The 21,361-nt window shown below is 45.5% G+C and overlaps 1 protein-coding gene across 1 annotated transcript in view; it reads left to right on the top strand.

Annotated features, from left to right (window-relative positions):
- Positions 1-21,361, top strand: part of DGKG (diacylglycerol kinase gamma) — a 164,015-nt gene that overhangs the window by 111,311 nt on the left and 31,343 nt on the right. Inside the window, exon 21 of the mRNA XM_059920727.1 lies at positions 15,881-16,058. Within this exon, the coding sequence (XP_059776710.1) occupies positions 15,881-16,058 (178 nt within the window). The remainder of the gene's footprint in view (positions 1-15,880; positions 16,059-21,361) is intronic.

Here is a 21,361-nt window from a genome sequence, read left to right as displayed (position 1 = left end):
ACTTGAAAAAGGGCACAAAGGTAAGGGGTTCAGGGGAACAGATAGGAAAGTCTATTTCTAGTTTCGTGTCTGTGTGTCACCTTGGTAAAACTTGGATGGTGAAACTTAAAGCTAAAATGAGCTTATGCAGGGAAGGTCTCCATTGAAAGTCTCTCACAAGGAATACAGCCTGTTTTTCAGAGGCCTGTGGCCTACTGAGGCCTAGAAGACTTGGTCCCTTCTCTGAAATAAAGCTTACAGCCCAGTTGACAGAACATACAAGAAGAGCTGGTTAATATAATACTTACTTAACTAGTGCTAAGGAAACTGGATCCTGGGGCCTTGAGGAGCCACGTGAGCAATCACCCTGGACACTATTTTGGGGTCAAAGACTAAGGCTGGGGAGAAGGTGACTCCAGATCTACTGTTCACCTGCAGATACTTGGTTGGGGGGGACTCAGTGAAAGGGGCTTGGCCCGGACAAGCATTAGCCCTCCTCAGCAGAAGTGTGTTGTCTGGGCCTCAGTATTCTCATCTATAAAATGGGAAGAAAGGGGTTAGCCTACTTCCCAAGGCTATTATTCGGATTAACATTTTCAGGTTTGTTATTTTTTTAAGTTAACTGGCAGTGGTGCTACGTGCCTCACAGAATCTACAAAGCAGCCCCAAGTGGCAGGTATCATATCACCTTTCCAGAGATGGGGATAGAAGCTAAGAGAAAGCGAGAAGCTCACCTGAGGTCCACAGCCTCTGAGTGGTCAGGTCAGGCTTCAAATCCAGATTTGCCCAAAACTCAGGAGTTTCAGGGCAGTACTGGCACTTTATTCTAGAGCAGAGATTCTCACAGGTATGAGGTATACTTGATCTGCTCGGAGTCACATACTTTTATTTATTTTCACATTTCAGATAACATTAAAAGCAGGCATGAGACTTTTACATTTATGAAAAAGAGAGCAAAAAAATATATATTGCGAATGCATGCTCTAAATGCTTCTTCCATGGGCACACAAAGGAAGCTGTGAAAGTTAGTGCCGTTCCCGGGAAATGGGTGCTCATAAATTGCGGTTGCCTCTAATTAAGAAGCCAGCATGTCACCCACATCGTTGTCATCAGCCCTGGTCTCAACGTCTCTGACTTCCCTTCCCTTCCAAAGCGGCCTTTGATGTTTATTCTAATCTGATTTTACCTGAATAAACGGGTGGGGGAAGGGTGAGGGAGGGACACAGTGAGTCACCTCCTGCACCCCAGGCCCAGAATAGCCTTGCACAGGTTTTGAGCTGTAGTTACATGGAGCAAAAGAGGCAGGCTTCTGCTTGAGCACTTATTTTATTACAAGCTGTGGAAAATTTTCATTTTACTGGTTAAAAATAAGAACTTCCAAAATTCCTTGATATTGTATCTACTTTTAAACAATGTTCACAAGGGAAGGCTAGCCAGCTCCACTAATATGAACCTCTGCATGGGGAAAAAGTGAGTCCAAATGTGGAAGCTGCTTCAAAAAAATCTGTTACCCAGTGTATTTTGGGAATCTTTGCACATCAATTCCCCCCTTTTAATTGAGGATTTTTTTTTAATACAACAAGGTTTTGAGAACTTTTTAGATCAAACCCTCCCATTTCCCCCTCACTTAGAATTGGTGTTTGTCAATATTTTGTTGTATTCCCTTCAAGTATCTTTGTAACCAAAGAAATAAACTTTTCTGGATGGAGTCGAGTTCCCACAACCCTTTTGTGCTCTGCAGCTTGCCTTTTTCACTCACCGTTAGTTCTTGAGATCTCTCCGTGGTGACATTGCCGGAGCTGGTTCATTTCTTTTACCTACTCTGTGCTGTGGGGCTCCCACACCACGATGGGGAATATCACACCCCATGATGGGAGAAGGAGCAGAAATGGAAACTCTCAGACACTGCCGGGGGACAGACAGCAGTGGTAAACCACTCTGGAGAGCAGTTTGACAGCAAATGCTGAACTGAAAATGCACCTGTAGGCCAAATGACCCAGCAGGTTCTTCACGTCCTAGACCTGGAGAGTTTCCTGTGCGTGAGTTCACAAGGGGATGAGCATGGAGGTGCAGTGCAGCACTGTTTTATTAAAACAAAACGGAACCAACCCCAAAGACTGTGTTATTCTAACACCTCAAAAAGATAGCGTGAGTGAAAGTACTGAAGGCCACTGAATCATATATTTTAAAATGGTTAATTTTGTGTCAGGTGAATTTCATCTCAATTTTTTAAATGTGATTTTTACAAAAAGCAATGTGCTGGGCACAGTACTAGGGATCTTGAAGCCATATCATGAGATGGGCCCTGTCTATGAGAATCCTAAATTCTAAAACTAATATTTAGCACAGCCATGTGCATGTAAAGAAGCTGAGTAAATAATGAATCAGATTACTTTAAGATTGAGCAGATATCTTTAGCTACTCCAATCCAGTCAAGTGTCATTATTTTTCAGAAGAGCGAAAACAAGGACTTTACAGGTTCAGTAGCTTGGCCAAGTTCACCCAGCCAGTAAGTGGCAGGAAAGAACCCATGGCTGCCTTGGCATCCACTGGCAATGTTGCACACTCCTCAGTTAGAGGGAAGAGAACTTCAAGCACCTTGGCCTCTTCTGGCATCATCTACACCTTCTCAGCTTGGGCAGGTAGAGCCTTTCAGAGCTTGGAGTAATGAAGGTGGGAACTAGCCAAATGCTCAGCCCATCAACACAGCCACAGTGATTCCAGGGGAGATGAAACGAAAACGTATTCACGGGGAAGGGAAAGTTGAGAAGAGCATTGCAGGGGATTTTGAGTTCTTAGAAAACAAAAGGTGGCAACCTGATCATGCATCAAACCCTGGAGTCAAAGACTGGAATGGGCCTTAGAGGACATCCTCTGCCGTCTCTGGAGTCCATTCACTTCCTCCATTGAGTCCAGGGGCTCCAACTTTCCAGCAGCATCCTCACTGTGAGGCCACCCAAGGCAGCTCTTGCTCTTCAGATTTCTCCTTCTTGCCCATCCTACGGTTCTCACTGCTCCAAATACCCCACCTCAGTTTCTTCCCGCTCCCTCCTACTACGTGTGCTAAATTCTCTTCTTGATGATAAAAGCTATCCAAATCCATGGTAGAACATTTTAAACCATAGAGAGGCGAAAAGGAAAAGTAACCCACAGTCTCAGCAATCAGGGATCAGTACTGTTCTAATGTTGACCTTATTTCAATCCTGTAATAATATTAGCCTTTGTATCTTTAAAAGCAGGCCTCTGGAGGACCTCTGTGATTCTTTGATTTCCTAAATCTTTATCCATTTTTAAACACAGCTCCATCCTTTCCGTCTCTCTACCTCTTTCAGCCACGTACTGACTATAAGTTTCCTTCACTGATCCTTAAAATCTTTCAGCCTACTACGAAGAAAGTGTTTCTGTCAGTTCCTCTTTAAAAATCCCATTGTTTGCTTACAGTTTCTGACACATAACTTTTTCTCTCTTAAATGACCCTCTTTTTTATTCCCTACAAATGCATACCCTGTATTTCGCTTCAAGCCTCCATTCATCCATATGCTTTTATTTTCTTGTTCTTTTCCATTTCCTTTGTTCTTTGTGAATTGCTTTGATTTTCTTTGTCTTCAGACTCCTGGCTACATATGCTTTGTGTCTCCCAAGGACTTCGGAATAATTTTTAGGGATGAATTCTCATGCCTACATTTTCACAAAGCAGGTGGGGGTATATGCAGCACAGTGGATAGATGAGGCCCGAGGAGGTCTCAGGAGACTGAGGCTGGGGTCACATGACTCAGCATGTTGGGCTACAAGGCACCTCCACACAGATTCCTGGGCGATCTCTCGGCTAACCTCTGCCCCAACGAGCTTAACTTTTCTACCCACCAAGGTCCCTTAGTGAAAGAATAACTTTCCCCAAGCTATGTCTACCAAACAAATGCATCTTTTAAATAATAATGACCTGTGAGGCCCTGTCAGTGGGAAATGAATTATTTCTCTTAGACTTTTTAGAATATTGAAAAGAATTCATGATCTTCATCTCTACACTCAGGAGATTCAGGGACCTTAGATGAGAACTATTCCAATCCTTTTCTGCTTCTACAACTGGGTTATGAAACAGACAGAGACTATTACATACAAATATGTTCATTGGCTATAGTGGATAGGTCTTTGGTTATCTATCTTAGTGAGGTCGTAAACTTGCTGATCCTAGTATTCTATAGAAGAGGAATTAAGAAAGGAGAAGAATTGACTCTTTCAGGAAGGGCATATAACCTAACAAAGGAGCGGTTAAACAATGTGTGCACATACACATTACATCTCAAGTCCATTGGGATCCACAAGTTAATAACAACAGCAGTCACTTCCTGAGCACTCACCTTGCAACAAGGTCTGTCCTAGCACTTTGGTACACTGTCTTGTTTAATCCTCATAACAATTCTGCATGGTGTGTATTATTTACTCAAGGAAATTGAGTCTCCTCAAGATAAGTACCGCAAGATCAGATCAGATGAAAGCCCACATGCTTCCACAATGCCACAGCCCTCCCAGTAGGAGCTGGCCTCTGCATTACACCTCTGCTTTCCCCCTAATGTATGTGTCAGCTGAGTTGGTGGCGGGGCTCCCATTCAGGACTTGGCGTATCTCTTAGGCAGTCGGCTGTCTGAAGCAAGGCCTCTATCTTATTCATCCTGTCTCCCCGGTACCTGAAATGAAGTAATTGCTCTCTAGTTATTGATTGTACAATTTGAACCCAAGTGTAAAAAAAATCCCATAATTAGTGTGAACACTAACAGAAGTTACTACTTGACCGGACTCAAGTGATACCTTTTTGTTGGAAGCCGCCAAAGTAAAAGGGACCCACCTTGCTCCAACTGCAACACAGAGTGGGAGACGGCTGAGCTTGCAGTCCGGTACTCAGGCCTTCTCCTAACTGTGAGGTGAGTGGGAAGACCTCCCACGCCCATCTCTGAGCTGTTGCTGAGAACTTTGAAAGTAGCCGAGGGTCTGGGACAACTGTGAACCCAGGACAGGAAATGCCAGAGTTCTCCCACCTCTTTCCCACCAAGGAGAGTGAAGACAGTGAGTGGGCAGGGCCCATATGGCAGCAAGGGTGCAGGGCTGCTAGGGGGTCAGAAGAAGCGACTCTGAAAGGCAGAAGGAAGGGTCTCCATCCTGAGCCCTCTCTGGTGGCCAAGAAGCCTACCTGCCCCCTATGGCCATCAGCCCCGCTCTATCTGCAGGCAAGTCTGACCCTTCAGAAAGCCCCATGCACCCCAAGTTGGTCTGAGCTCCCCAGACAGACAGCAAAACCCATGAATCTGCATCTAGAACAAGAATGCCTCAACACACCAGGATTTTTTTTTAACTTGGGGAGGATGGAGCAGCGGATAGGAAACGGCTTTGCCCTCTGTCCAACTCTGAGGCAACCCACCACCGTGCGCTCTGAGAAGCAGCAGTTTTGTTTTGGAAACTGGCATCCAGGGCAGGCTTGCTCCTGGAAATGAATTTGGTTCCCCCTCAGCTGCAATGTTCTACTTCCAGCCTCCCTGCCAACACCCCCTTCCAGCTGCCCCTCTCAAAGGCACCATTGTGCCCGCCTGGCACAGCAACAGAGGAGGGATGAAGAGGAAGAAAACATTTTCTGCCCATGGGATGTTCTTAAGCAGGTTGTGTGTACATGGCTTCAATGCTGCATTCCTGGAGCCCACACAAACCCGCCAAAATGCCATCATCCCTGTCACAGATGGCAGCCACTTTCCAGTCTAACTGGCCCGCCACCACTCACTGTCAGAGAACGCGGAGCATGCAGCTAGATGGACACGGGCGGTAGGAGGGGGATCGTGATGACACTTTTTCAGCACAGCACTTCAGCCTGCCGAAGCAAGGCTGAATGAAGACTCCGAATCTCTGAACTGGAAGGGGATCTGGTCCCATGTACCACTCAACAAAAAGATTCATTCTGGCACATTCTGATAAGTACACATCCAGCCTTTGCCTGAATACTCCAAGGGTAGGAAGCTCACTACTTTTCCAGAAGCCTGTTCCATTGTTAGAAAGCTCTGACTTTCAGAAAGTTCTTCACGATGTTGAACAAGGATGTATGTCCCTTTTATCGCCATATCCTTCCCTTGTCAGCCCTTAGCACAATGCTTGGAAGAAAATAGAGGCCCAATAAGTGTTTGTGGGATGCATGACTGAATTCCCCATCTTTGGGCCTATTTCCACCATCTGGAGGCACACAGAACATGCCTTTCTGCTCCTCCACACGACTGCCCTTCATAGGGCTGAAATCTATCTTCCATGTCATCTCCTATTGATCTTTGCCAACGTCCCCAGTTCCTATACAACTTGATGTACAGACTCCTGACTATCCTGACCACTCTTCTCTTGATAGACTCTATTTTTTCCAGTGTCCTCCTTAAAATGAAGAATCAAATCCCTTATATCTAGAAGACTCCAAAAGTAGTCTCATAGGTAACAAAGCACAAAATTCACAGGCCTCAGGTATATGCTCTATAAGCTGGACTGTCTTCTTGATCTTGTCATTTGCATCTTCTGTAGGAAACCTGTAAGTTCATGAAGCCCACCACAAACCTGGATAAACTGGGAAAACAAGGACCTTCCTCCGTTTCACTGACTCAGTGTTTCCTCATCTGTAAAAAGGAGGATACAAATACCAACCTTGCAGGGCTGTAAGGATTAGACATAAAATATATGAAGTGCCTGGTTCATAATAGTTACTCAATAAATTATATCTATTAATATTATCATATAACACATGTGTATTAGTATCTAACTGCCCACAGCAAGACATGAGCTCCGAAAATGCTATAAGACAGCTCCTCTGAATGCAGGGGAAGCCACTGCTCTGGAAGATTTAGCTACATGCCAGGCCAAAAAAATGTTTTTAATGTAGATAATACCAGACTGTCTTTCTAGAAATGCTATCACCACTCATCAACACCACTCAATTTCTTCCCTTTTCTTCCCTCAGGATACACATCAGATTATTGACACTAAAAACATTCTTTCTAGTTCTTCTCTAGGGAAAATAGACAGCACTATTTGCCCTGACTGCTTTTCTTTCACTCCCAATAAATTTCTCTGTTCTGGCCATAGGCCCTGCAGATATGCAAATATCTACTGCCTTCTCAGTGGTATGCTGGGGCCAGCTTGCTTGCTGGCACATCTCTTCCTACCTCTGCTTTCGGTGATGTCACATTTGTAGCTTGAAATTGGCCATAGTGGGAATACTTACACTGTGGAACACCACGATCAGAGCTTCTTTTTTTCCTGGAGATCCTGCTGTTAAGCATTTAGCAGGATATCACTGCCTCTCGAGTTGACCTGCAGGAGGTCCCTTAAGGAAAGGGACTGTGTCCCATTTCCACTCCATCCCCAGGGTCTAGCACAAAGTAGGTTCCCAACATTCTTGATGGATGAATGAGTGCTTTTTGTCTTCTGTCTCTTAATGTTTGTCTCATATACATCATGCCCCATGTGTCCTATTCTTATCACCAGCTGTTCAGATATAGAGTACCCTTAGCTGTGATCAGAGGACCATTTCTTGCAGACTTGGATTAACCTTCCGTATTTCTCCCTAATCTGGGTATTCAGTCCACTTTATTCGGTCAATATACTCATCCTGGGAAGTTGTGTGAACTCATCTGGAAGGAAAAAAACCTTGTCAGGTTTCTTTAAGGAACACCTTGGTTTTTGTTTGGGGATCTCTGTACACATTCTTCCAATTAAAAAATAGTTATATTGGACTTCTGAAATGGGTAAGACATACCACAACTATGGAAAACACAGAGCCATGTAACATATGGTCCCTCCCCTCTGGGAGCTTAAAATCTCCTGGGGACAGGCAAATATGCATGATCTACAGCAGAATATACATTCCATATACGACAGAAAAACAATGCAATGAAAATTCAGAGAAGGGGAACATCAATTTCTAGCTAGAGCAATTTCCTCTATAGAAAAAGCCTCAGAGAGGAGTTAGCTTTTGAGCTGGAAGGGTAGGATTTTAATACGCATAGAAGAGCTGCATGGCAGTTTAGGCAGTGAGTACAGCAGAAACAGAAGCAAGTAGGCCCAACTCTGTGGCCTACATATGTGGCCCTAATTAAGCCCTAACTCTTGCAAGAGACAGCCGTGTGATTTAGAAAGGTCACTTACTAACTCTAGGCCTCATTGTTCTCATTTTGGTAGTCAGACATTACCAAACCTAATGTTCCATCTGGCTTTACCATTCTAAGATTCTGTGCTTTGGCCCTCATCCAGCTGCCAAAATTCCTCCTTACAAAATCACTCATGTCCTCTTGGTTGCCAATCTAAATGACCAAAGGTCTAATTCCAGATCTGATGACTCTGATTAGCTATGTGACAATGGACCATTCCTTTAACCTCCTTAACCTCCATTTTTCTCATCTATAAAATGAGGTCATTAGACTGAATGATCTTTCAAGACTCTTCAGGTCTTTGATTCCATGAGAACACAGATGCAGAGATGAGAGATAGACAGAGATCCTTTTTGGAGAATGGAAAGGAAGAATTCATGGAGAAAATGGCATTTGTAGAAATTTGGAAGAAGAGCACAGAAAGGGTGTTAGGGTGTCCTCAGGTGTATCCTACCACTAAAGGACTGTAATAATGGGTCCAGACAAGGATCATCATCCGCTGATTAAGAACTCTATAATGGAAGAGTCAGGCTGACGACACCTGAACCCACTAACCAACCTGAACATCACCAAAAAATGAGACAAGTAAACTATGTGCCTCCTGATGAGATGCAATAGGAAATACACTGATAGAGTATTCTTGCCAAAATGTCAACCCTGAATTTGATCAAGCCTCCAGATAGGCTGGGAATATGTTTTTAAAACACCTCAGAGATGCAATCAGCAATATACAAAATCTGGAAAATGCTACATGGCCTTACTTCTCAAAGTGTGGTCCATCATATATGCAACCTCAGTATCACCAGGGAGGATGTAGAAATGTGGTCTCAGGCCACCTCAGACCTCCCAAATCGGAATCTGCATTTTAATCATCCTGAAGTGATTCGTATGCACGTTAAAGTTTGCTCTGCTGTACAGGACAAATGACCCATTACCCATTTCCTTCAATAAATATTATACGGCAAGAAAAAAAAAAAGAACAGGGAATTTATAGATCAGAAGAAACCTAAAAGACCTATCAACCAAATTTAATCTGTAGACCTTTCAGACAAAACATTTTTTTTTTCAAATGAGACTGTTGAGGAAATTTGAACAATTACTGGCTATTTATCAATGTTAAAGAATTATTGTTACTTTTTAAGAGTGATAAGCGAATTGAGATAATTCTATTTTTTAAGAGTCTTATCATTTAGAGATACATACAGAACTATTTATAGATGAAATGATAGAATATCAGAGATTTGCTATAAAATAGTTCAAATGAACTGGGGTAGAGTTGAAATAAGATTAGCTGTGAATTGCTAATTGCTGAAGCTGAGATTTGGGGTACATGGGATTTATTATTTTATCTTCCTACATATTTGAAAATATCCATAATAGAAAGATTTTTAAAAAGAAAGTCCAGGAAGGAGTCACCAAAGATGGGAGAGACAATCAAGATAACGCAGAGGCAGGGAACCCAAGAAAGAAAATTTCAAGCTGAAAGGGGACAAATGCCCCCAGAGGCATCGAGGCCTGGGTTACATCTTATAATCTGGCCTGGAAGAGGTCATTCCAGAGAGCAGACACTGCCCAATGGCAGGAGAATGAAACAAAACAATCTGCATTCTAAACTGGAGAAAATCAGCGTAATCCGTGGCACCGTGAATCGAGGTTAGAAGACGGGAGAATTTCCTAGTTGCTAAAAACTGAAACAGGTCATCAAATAAATTATGGGATCTCCTTCTCTGAGGACCTTCCTAAATAGGATCGTCCGGGCTCAAATGGAGGCGGCCTCACTCAGATCCGCCGCCTTTTTCAGGTCACCGAGGCCGGCAGGTACGCACCCTGGTCTCGGAAAAGCCCGAGGCCCGGGCAGGGAAGCACCACTGCCCTCTCTCACCTCCTCGGCTCTCTGCCCCTCAGAGAGCACGGAGAACTTGGCGGGTCCTAGTTCTGCCCAGAATTATGGGGATTTTAAGGATCTGAGAGATGGGGGAGGGGGTTGGGGGAATGGCATGAATAAGACTACCCACCGGCCCTCCACCAAACAAACCATCCCTTGGCTTAGAAAGACACTAGAGCTTTGGGTACTGTCGTCGCAAGTGGGGACGACTGTTGAACTTGCCGACAGCTGCGGCCGGCGCAGCAAGGCCTGGAGCAGGCGGGCGCGGGCGGCTCCCGGCCTGGGCTCCGGCAGATTCCTGAACGGCTTCCAGGCGGGCAGGAACCGGGCTGGCCTGGATGCACCCCACCCCACCCCGCGCCTGCAGCGCTGCTGCCTCGGACCCCGGCGGCCCGCGTCCGGCACCTCGCAGCCCGCGCCCACTCTGAGCACAACTTGGGGCGTGTGCGAGCTTGCTGCCAGCCAGCCGGGGACAACAGCTCTCTGTTTCGACCCATACCCGGCTGTAAATACCTGGGTTCCGCTGCAGCACAGCCTCGGCTCAGGGGCGAGCCTGCCAGCCCGGCCCTAGGTTAGCGATGGCCGATGGTGCGCACAGGGACCGCCGTCCTCCTTGCGCTCTCCCCAGGAGGCGCCCCCCACCCGGGTCCCAGCAGGGGGAGGGGGCCCCATGACGTCATGGAACTATTGGAGGATTTAGCTCAGGAACCCGCCGGGAGCGGCCCTGGGGCCGGTGTTCCATTTAAGCCTACAGTGTACTTCTCTCGGCTCCACGTTCCCAGATCCAGCAGGGCAACTTTCTACCTTTCCCGAGCCTTAAGCAGCCCTGGGGTTCTGAAAGAAATCAGTGTGTGGTGTCTAGGCCAAGAAGCGTGGAGAATGGGCATACGGGTATGGTCAGTCAAGGCTCCCACTAGCATGAGTTTAATGGCCAAGGGGGCATTAAAATGCTTCCAGCAAGATCTCAGGTAGTGGGAGAATGATTTCAGGCTGAAAAATGCCTCATGGCACAGGTAATATTATTATTAACTGTAATAACAATGCAGACAGTTTTGGAATGCTGCTGTCTTCCAGAGACCAGTCAAACCCTCGAAGTAGATGTTATTTCCCCATCCCCACCCCATCTTACAGATGACAGATTAAAGCTCAAAGAGGTTAAGGAACCAACGCAGGATCGCACAGCTGGCAAGTGACAGAGCCAGGATTTAAACCCATATCTCTTTGTCTCCAAGCCCAGGCATGCTCCTTCCAAGACAAGGCACTGCCTCTCAATTTTCAAATAGGTGCATTCCAAAGGTGGGGGGCAGCAACATCCAACAGTCCCCAGGCTCCCCCCACCTCTTCTACTCGCCCCAGTCCACCTATGACTCAGTGAGATAGTGGGGGAAGGGGACATTCCATCATAAAGCAGAGTGAGGACTGTTTGCTCTTCCAGAGAGAGGTTAACGGCTTACCAAGTTAATAACTAACACTCCTAGCTTGTTATGACTAGAGATGGAGGGGACAGAGTACACTTAAAACAGCAGTAGGGAAGAAAGGTGACTTTATGGAACACTGTGTGCCAAGGACTGTGCTGTGCTAATGGTTTACTTTTTTTTTTTTTTTTAACACAAAGCTGGCACAGAGGCAAGCTATAATACTGATACCAACATTGACGTGCCAGGCACTGCTCTAAGTACTCTACAATACAGAGTAGTAGTGGGAGATTTCAATTATTCAAACAACAGCTGGAAGTTTAATTTTGCGACAAGTCTAGCATCAGCAAAAGTCCCAATTTGCTGCACTGACTCTTTCGTCTCCAGAGTACAATCTGGCATCTGGCTTGCCTGGGTTTGCAACCAAGCTCTGCCAGCCTGTAGAGGGGACTTTGTGTAGCCTTAAGCCAGCACCCTAACCCCTCTGAGACCCTGTCACTTGGGGGTGGCAATGGTGCCTCCCTCACGGTGTTCACGTGAGCATCCCAAGAGAGGATGTAAGGGAAGGACCAGCACAATGCACAAGGAAGCTCTTGTCAAATAGTTGCTAGTATTATTATTATTATCTCTAGAAGGGAGGGGGCGTATTGGCCAAACAATGAATAAATTGAGGTCATGCGGAAGTAACTACAACCAACAGAGAAAGTGACTGAGTGGTCTAGGAGGTGATAAGGGTTCAAGAACTCAATGCTGGGCACAGGGTTGAGCAAAGCTAATTTCAGAGTTTGGAGAAAAGTCTGACCCAGTGAATAAGTCAGAGAATAAGTCTGACTTATTTATAAATCCCTAAATAAGAATATGTGTGTAAAGGGACTTCCCTGGTGGCACAATGGATGTGACTCCTTGCTCCCAATGGAGGGGGCCCGGGTTTGATCCCTGGTCAGGGAACTAGATCCCACATGCATGCCGCAACTAAGAAGCCCACGTGCCACAACTAAGGCGCCAGCAAGCCACAACTAAGGAGTCCATGTGCCGCAACTAAGGAGCCAGCCAGCCACAACTAAGGAGCCCACAAGCTGCAACTAAGGAGCCCGCCTGCAGCAACTAAGACCTGGCGCAACAAAATAAATATTCTTTGAAAAAAGAATACGTGTATAAAGGACAAAAGGATGGAAGATATTCCAAAATAAATTCTTAACAGTTCATTAATTCTATCAAGAAGAAAGCAGCAAAGAGCTTAAAAAAAAAAAAGAATCACCATGACAGCAACAAGGAACTCTGGGTTGAGCCCATGCTTTTGGAGGGTTGTACACGTACTCACAGACAGGGTGTGAGCATGCAACCAGGTGTAAACGCACAAGGCACCTCAGACCTGTGAGCCTAGCTTTGGACAAGCTGAAGGCCAAGCAGAATGTTAGACAATGTTTGAAGCAAAAAACAACATGGAAAGCATACCTCTTTAGGACTTTGACATTCCGAAAGAGTTTTTTTTATCTTTTCCAGAGAGAGAGTAGCCTTAACCAAAAATGGAAGAACAGATGATAAAGGTGGGTATCAGAGCCCAAAGCTGATCAATAGAGAACTAACTGGCCTTGGAAAACATACACACTTGAATCCAAGTTGCTGGACAAACCTATAGATGGCCTTCGGGGACCACTTTGACAAATCCAGAAAACACAGTGGGTTCCATCCAATGAGAGGCAAACAGATAAATGTCCCAGTTTTTTAAAAATTAGTAAAGAATACATTCTGGAAACCACAGACTGATATACTTCATCCCAACCCCTGGCAAAATTCTGGAATAAAGTATTAACCAAGTACTTGCCCTTTACAGATATTAGTGGCTTAATATGAGTTCTCTTATTCCTTATCTGATAGAGGTTGTAGGGTGGTTATTTAGGAAATGCTATGTGATCTCAGCACAATGTCTTATGTTTTAGTGGAAAGAGCACAGACTTGAAGTCTGAACACCTGGATACTAGTCTAGCTCCACCATTAGTAAGTTGGGTGACCACAGGCAATATCCTTAACCTCACTGGGCCTCACTGATGAAAGATAGGACATGTTCTCTTGGGTCCCTCTCATCTCTGAGTTCCATGATTCCACACTGTAATGAAAAGTGGGCTGGGTGACAGTCCTGTTCAGAGGATGCAGCCCTGATAAGACAGCCACACCCCGAGGGCCATTTAATGCACAATATCTGGTGCGTTAAACTGACCAAGGAGAGGGCTTATTCCCTGTTTTGCCCTTTATATATGTGTATTAATGGACTTAATCTCCAAATGATAAGAGAGCTATTGCATAGGGTCACAGAATGAAGATTTAATATAAACTAGATGGACTGGTGGGGGCTTGGGCTGAAAGTCAGATGAAATTAAATAAGTGCAAAACCCTCTGTCTAAGTTATTTAAAAATACCTATACAAGTTCAGGATGGGGAAGAGTGGGCTGAGAAGTAGATGATGGGATGAGGGCCTGAGTGCCTGAGATGACCACCCACTCAAGCTGAAGTGATTCAGTCATCATGTAGCTGCTCATAAAAGAGCTAGTGCAAACTTGATCATATTTAACACTAAGGATAATGATCATGGGGGACATGTTGAGCCTCTACATGGGATCCCCACATTATCTCATTTCTGGGGCGTGATAATATTAGGGGATCCCAGACCCAGGAAGTGCTGGTGCCATTGCCGCCTGTGCCATCAGATTCTGCCATTGGCGTTCTTTTCAGTGCCAGGACCTTATGGAGTAGGACAGTAACAAACTGTAGTGTGTACAGAACGGGGCAAGTCCCACAGGAGGAGCCAGAGAGTTGACTGCTCAACCCAGAGGCACAACTAAATGGTGGTGTGAGAGGGAGGAGAGAGAAAGGAGTGGGTAAGACTGAGGCTCCGACAGCCTGCCGTCAATCTGTGTACTTCCATTTGTAAGTTGTGTGACTTTGGGCAAGTTACTTAACCGCCTCTGTGCCTCAGTTTCCCCAAAAGTACAGTGAGGGTAATCCTAGTAACTAACTTATAAGATTATCATGAAGGTAATAAATGAGATGTGTATAAAAGCCCATCTGGCAAATGGCAATGTTTAATGCATATGCATGATGATGCTGATGATGATTTATGCACATCATCGTGTACCCAGTGGGCACTTCCCTGGAGGAGAAGGAGGTTCATTCTGTCTGACTTCAGAAGGGAGAATAAGACCAATCGGTGGAAGCAGGAAGGAAGAGAATCAGGTTCAACATTAAAAGACCTCTCAAATAATCAGACCTTCCTAATAAAGAAAGGAATTCCCAGTCACCAAAGAAGCTCACTCTCTACCATTTTGTAGCTGGGGAGACAAGTCATGGGGATGATAAGATACGATAAATTGAGAGCTGCAAAGAAATCAGGAAGTATGCCAAAATGAATGGCAACAAGCCCTACCTTTCTATTACTCATCTGTTAAGAAATCTCTGGAAGTTTGGATTTGTTGGTAACCTCAAAGATAGTGAATTTTTGTTGCATGCTTTTGATTTTTTTTCCTGCCTCACAATAAGCAAGATAAAGAGCTTGGGCCTTGTAGTCAGATTCCCCAACTTTGAATTCCTGCTCTGTTATTTATCAACTGTGCAATCTTGGATAACTTAGCTTACCTCTCTGGGTAATGTTTTCCTCTGTAAATGAAGTAAACTACCTCCAATCCTGAGGAACGAGGATCAGAGCTAATATCTTTTTTGCTGTATTGGTAAGCATTATGCCAAAGTAGGCTGACTTTATAGATATGTGAGACAGGCAGATTGGAGCCTACTGGCCTTTTGTACCTGGCGGTGATGTGGGTGGTAGAGACTGGGTAAAGAAACTCTGCTACATCAGCAAGCACATATGCCAAAATTGCACTTACGATAGAGATACAGGAGACAGGAAAATTCTGAAAGCCATCCAAATCTTAAAGTCTTATACTTCTCACAAGAGGGGTAAAATAAGAAGGGGTAAAATGAAACTTTTCTGTCATTTGTTGAGAATATGCTATGTTAGGTTCTGGACTCAGTGCTCCACCAGATCTTCACAATGGTTAGGGAGGGGCAAGATTGATGATAATGAGGTTGGACTGGAGAACAGTTTGCAGTTGTCTTCTGAACCATTCCTAAAGCCCTTCTAGATCTATAGACGGTTCCTGAAGCTTTGTGCTGTCTCCCCAGAGCTGACCAGGACTGGACCTCCCTCATCCCACTGCAGTGGCCAAACCATTAGACCAGAGCAACGTTGCCCAAGATTCAGCTTCTGACAGAGGCTGGCTGGTGGCTGATGGCCTTTCACATTCTCCATGAGAGCCCGCACCACACATGCACGCTCGCGCACGCGCGCACACACACACACACACACACACACACACACACACCACCTTGGGTTGGGATATACTGAGGACACTAACGGATGAAATTTTCTCTCTGCCCCTCAGTGTGACGGAGTTGGGGTGGACCTGAGCAGCATCTTCCTTGAAGGCATTGCTATTCTCAACATTCCCAGCATGTACGGTGGCACCAATCTCTGGGGAGAAACCAAGAAGAACCGGGCTGTGATCCGGGAAAGCAGGAAGGTCGTCACTGACCCCAAGGAACTGAAATTCTGCGTTCAAGGTAAGCCAAGCATGAGGAAAATTGCTCTAGGTCAGTGGGAGGGATGTTCAGGCGGGTCTGGCAGCAAACTGTATTAGGGTCTACAGCAGGCTCTAGAAGCTTCTACAGCCTTACAAGGACTCGGAGGTACACTGACTCGTCATCCCTGATGCTGCAATGTTTAAAAACCTAATTGAGAAGAGAAAAGTTACAATAAGGGAGCCCTAAATGACAGTCAGTAGTCAAACTGTGGGACTCCATGAGGTTAGGAGTCAAAGGCTGTTTGTGTCAAGGTTACCAGTGTCCTTCAGTAGCTAAATAGTCAGTTCTCAGTTCAAGTTCTCAATCTTGACCTTGCTTCATCTGTCAGCAGCATCTGACCCAACTGATCACTCGTTCTTCCTGGAAACACTGTCCACTCGGCTTCTAGGACTGCACACCTTCCTGGTTTCCCACTGGTCACTCCTTCTTAATCTCTTTTGCTGAGTCCTCATCTTCTCTCTAACCTCTTTATGCGGGAGGGTCCCCAGCCCTCTTCTCTTTTCTGTCTGTACTCACTTCTTTGATGATCTCATCGAGTAGTGAGACTTTATTTAAATACCACGTGAGTGCCAGTGACTCAGCAAGTCCAAAACTGATCTCTGACGTCCCTCCCCCAAACCTTCTCCACCCACAGCCTTCTCCATCTCAGTTGACGATAACTCGAACCTGCCCGCTGCTTAAGCCAAAACACTTGGCACCATCCTCGATTCCCTTTTATCTCATATCTCATACCCAACCCATCCAAAAATCTGTTAGCTCCACTCTTTAAAAATATCTAAGATTCCTACCACGTTGGTCTGAGCCACCATCCCTTGTCCCCTGGATTACTGCAAACCCTCCCAACTGGATTCCCTGCTTCTTCCCCCACCCTCTACAGTCTCTTCTCACCACTGCATCAGAATGCCCCTGGGAAAATATGTCTGTCCGTGCCACTCTCCTGCTCAGAATCCTGCAGTGGCTCAGATTAAAAGCTAAAGCTCTTCATGTGGCCTAGAGGGTCCTAGATGGTTTGGCCTCTCGTCACCTCCAGACTTCATCTTCTTTTACTGCCCCCTCACTCCCTCTGCCTCTGCCACCCTGCCATGAGCCGACTCTTCTTCCTGCCTGGAACAACTGGGTAGTGTGCCTTAGAGGCCATCAACTACCCACCAGGATACAGGACACAGCTTTCTGAGAGTGCCCTTAAAACTACCTTCAGCCCTACCCCTTACCAGCCACTGCCACCAGCGAACCAGACGGGCCTCAATCAAAGTTCCTGGCAGCTCTGCCTCTTCTGTGGATCGGATGAGCAGGCCTCGCTGATCCGCAGGGATTCTCCGTGGCCTGGTGAGCCAGGGTAGGGGTGTGGGGAGAAGCCGTATGTGAGGGCTTTGGCAAAGACCCCACCTGAGGAGGCAGGAGAATGGATTCAAATCCAAGTGCTGGCACTGACCTACTTTTTGGGATGTCGATTTTCTTTGCCATAAAACCAGCATCTGGTATAAAAGTTTTGATGACTGAATGGATGGGACTGACCAGACCATTGATTTTTAAACCAGACCTGCCTATCGAAAATGAAGTCCTGGGCCCCAGCCCAGAGCTCCGTAATCAATCTCTAGGTTGGTTCCTGGGAATCTAAATTTGTAATGAGCTCCCCAGACGATCTGATGGGCTGCGGGGTTTGAGAACCACTGACACAGACAAGTGTCCAGGAATCTGGGTCTGGGTTCTTTGATGTCCTAGGCGGTTAGTCCTAAGGCTGGATGTGATCCCACCAGTAGAAGGAGACAAAACTTGGCCAACAATTGAGGGAGTGGTTACTGGCTTATTCCAGACCTACCTATTAAACAGTCAGATTGTCGTATTCTGAAGCAAGGTCATCAAGAGGGGTAATCTCCACACCTGTGTCCTTTAAGAGAAGACTTGGGAATTTTTTTTTTCTCTGCTTCCCTCTTAAGTCCCCTTTATTTCAGAGTAAACTTTTCAATTTGTATAAATTATTAAACTGAATAATGTGTTCCTCCTTCCTCCCTTGGCAGGGGAAGTTGTGGGTGCCAGCAGAGGGTGGGGGAGGCATTGGAAGTTGTAGAAAGTTCCTGCAAACTTTCCCACCCTGGTGTTCCCACCCCAGCCACCACTCTGGCATCCAGGCAGAGCAGAATCAGGGCAGAATCCCCTTCCCCTCAGGCAGGGGCTGGGGGACACTCTTGCTGAGGACGGGCTCTGGTTGGGGCTCAAGGACGATGGTCATCTTCCCTTGTATGTCTTACCGTGTATCTTCCCCTTCTTCAAGCAAGAGTAATGTGTCTGCTGATCGCTCATGACCATCATGTACAGAAACTCTCTTCCCCAAATCCCCCTTTCCCACCCCAAGAATATGCTTTCAGAGCTAAAAATGCAGCTACTTCCTGTTCTTTAGATGAGGACGGGAGCTGATCAGAGCAGAGACCGAGGAGGGAGTCTTGGCTTCTGGGCTTTGCAGAGAACGAACCTACAGTGCAAGCTCTTTCTTAAAGGGCCATGATCTCCTTTAAGATGAGATGTTAATGAGGAAACGCTAAAGAGGCAACCCATTTTGAAAAGTGGAAAAGCATTGTCCTGGGAGTCAAGAGTCCTGGGTTCCAGTCCAGACCCTGCCTCTCACTAGTGTATGATGTTGGGCAAGTCCTTTCAACTTCTTGGGTTTCAGTTTTCATTATCTGTAAAATAGGCGAATCTGCCAATCATGCAGGTTCCTGTAGAGCATAGGTTGCTTACAGCTTCACAGAATTAAGGCATGGCCGGGTTTTGGTCTAGTGGACTCCTTGAACAGAATTATATGGCAGGTTTCTTCCTTCTTTCAGTGTGTTTTGTCTCAGTTTATAGGCCAGTGGCTGAGAAGGTAGGGATCTTTCTCTGCAGGCTCTTTATTTGTTGGGATTCATTATTCCTTGGCAGTTTCACTGGGGTTGGAGGTGAGGGAGAGGTCAGAAGAGAATAGTGGGAGGGAGGGTGTTTATTATAGGAAGTGTTAAAGGAAATGACAACAGAAAATGTTACTGTCAAATCTCATCACAGATCAGTCTTTCTCCTTGGAAAAGCAAGCCAAGAAAGAAGGTCAATCAAAATTAGCATGGAATGAGTTCTATAAAACCATTGGCTGATTAGAAAGCAAGAAGTGGTCCTGGGAAAAGCACCAAGCTTGCAGTTGAATGACCTGGGTTTAAATTTAGGCTTTATACTTTCTAATCTTATAAACCTTGGAAAGTTACCCAACCTCTCTGAGTCTCATCTTCCTCATCTGTAAAATTGGCATAATAATACCTAGCTTGTCATGATGATGGATGTCAGAATGCCTGGAACATAGTATAAGCTCAAACTTTAAAATAAATTTTCTCCTCACCTTTAACGCTATGTTATGTTGGGGCATACCAGCTGAATTCCTGATTTTGAAGTTCTTAGGTTTAGCATTGCCACCTATCTGCACTATCACTAAGAAAGAGCAGAGATCCTGCCAAACTCCAGCCCAGCCTTTGCCCTAGCACATTCAACCTATACCATAAATTGTACCTACTGCCTCCTTTCCTAGACCTTTCAAATTCCAAGGATGGAGGCTGGATATTATTCATCTTTTCCCCAGTGCCTGACCCAGTGTAGTTAGTCCAAAAAAGGTTATTGGATAAATGAGAGGTGCCTGGGCAATGGTTCTTTTTAGTTTTTATAATACCAGTAAGAATAGTGACAGGTATTTATATTTCATTTTGGCTGACAGATAGTTTTGCACATATTAACTTAACCTAACCCTAACCAGAAACCCATGAGCAAGGTTATACCCACTCCCCTGCATGTCCCTATTTCATAGTTGGGAAAAACAGAGGCCCAGAGAAGCAATAGGACTTATACAATTTATGTCCAGTGGTCGCATCAGAACCAAGTCCCTGATTCCTAGCCTAGCCCCAAGTGGCTAGTGTCCAACTAGAAAATTTATTTGAGGTCCTACTATGTGTTCTGCACAAGCCAGACACTCAGAAAACAGGAAGCATTTATGTTCCAGTCCAAGGAAAGTCTCCATATACACTTGGTTGAAATTCTGCTCCTCCTACAAGACCTACCTCAAGGGCCATCTCCTTCCTAGAGCCTATGGTGGCACCTCTGGAAGTGAGTCTGGCCTCCGAATTCCTAGAACATTTAATTTGGGCTTCTGTCTTGACAGTACACTGATTATGGGTTGCCTTGTCTCGTAGGCACGTGTATCCTCATCATATTTTTCTCCTGCCAGTACCTGGAAAATGGGGAGCATGTGTTCTTCACCTCTGTGTCCCCTTCAAAGCCTAACATCCTACCTGGCTCAGGTTGTTCTATAGAAATGTTTGTCGGAGGGAGAGAGAGAGGGGGGAAGGAATCTTGCCTTTGGCCTGTGAGCACAGTGGGCAGTAGATTCTGGAGCTGGACAGGAGCAGACCCTCAGTGAAAAATCTTAAAAAAAAAAATAGTCTTATAAAGAGTTCGATGCAAGTATTTGTGAGACTGAGAATTTAGTTTCATGGAACCATTAGAAACTTATTTGATAAGTAAGATGTGCTGGCTGTCTTCAAATAAGTAATTCAAATATAGCCTGGAGGACTTATAGCTGAGAGTCGGTGTAGAGTAAGGGACTGACCATTGAACTAGAAGCTAGAAGACCCAGACCTCCCCACCACCAGCCATGTGACGTTAGTTGAATCATTGAATTTTTCCAAGCCTCCATTTCAACCCTTGCAAAATGGAAACAATTATAATCTCTCTCCATCAGCATAGTCACCTTGTTTTGAGAGTTAAATGAGATCATCCATGCAGAACACTTAGCAGAATGCCTGGAACGTGGTGAGCGCTTGATCAATAGTAATCAGAAAAATTGTTAAGTGATTAGTGGAAGGTGATGAGTATTTAGTATGTGAGAAAAGGGCCAAATTTAGAATTTCAGTCTCTTTACTTCTGCTTCAGTAATTTGGTCTGGATTATCTTTAAATTACCTACAGTTCTAACAGCCCACAACTCTAGGGTTACTTGTTGGCACTGTGCTTAAGTGTGTTTGGCTGTTGCTGCCAATGTGGAGGTTCCACCTGAGCGGCTGTCCGGCGAAGCCAGGTGAGGGTAAGGGTGCTGAGCCTTGAAGCACCAAGGGCATGCATGGCACAAGCTAGATCAGTCCCCCCCCCCGCGCCCCCCCCAACCCCCGAGGCTAGGGAGCGAAGCTCTGGAAGCTCTGCCATTGGTTCTCTCCAGCCCCACCCTGGATGTGAATGCGGAGACTTCCTACTCATGTTCTCAGACTCTTCTCTGCG

The sequence above is a fragment of the Balaenoptera ricei genome, chromosome 4 (genome assembly GCF_028023285.1).
Source record: "Balaenoptera ricei isolate mBalRic1 chromosome 4, mBalRic1.hap2, whole genome shotgun sequence".
Classification (NCBI taxonomy): domain Eukaryota; kingdom Metazoa; phylum Chordata; class Mammalia; order Artiodactyla; family Balaenopteridae; genus Balaenoptera; species Balaenoptera ricei.
Note: the sequence above shows the minus strand (reverse complement) of the source record. Positions and strands in the feature narration are given on the sequence as shown.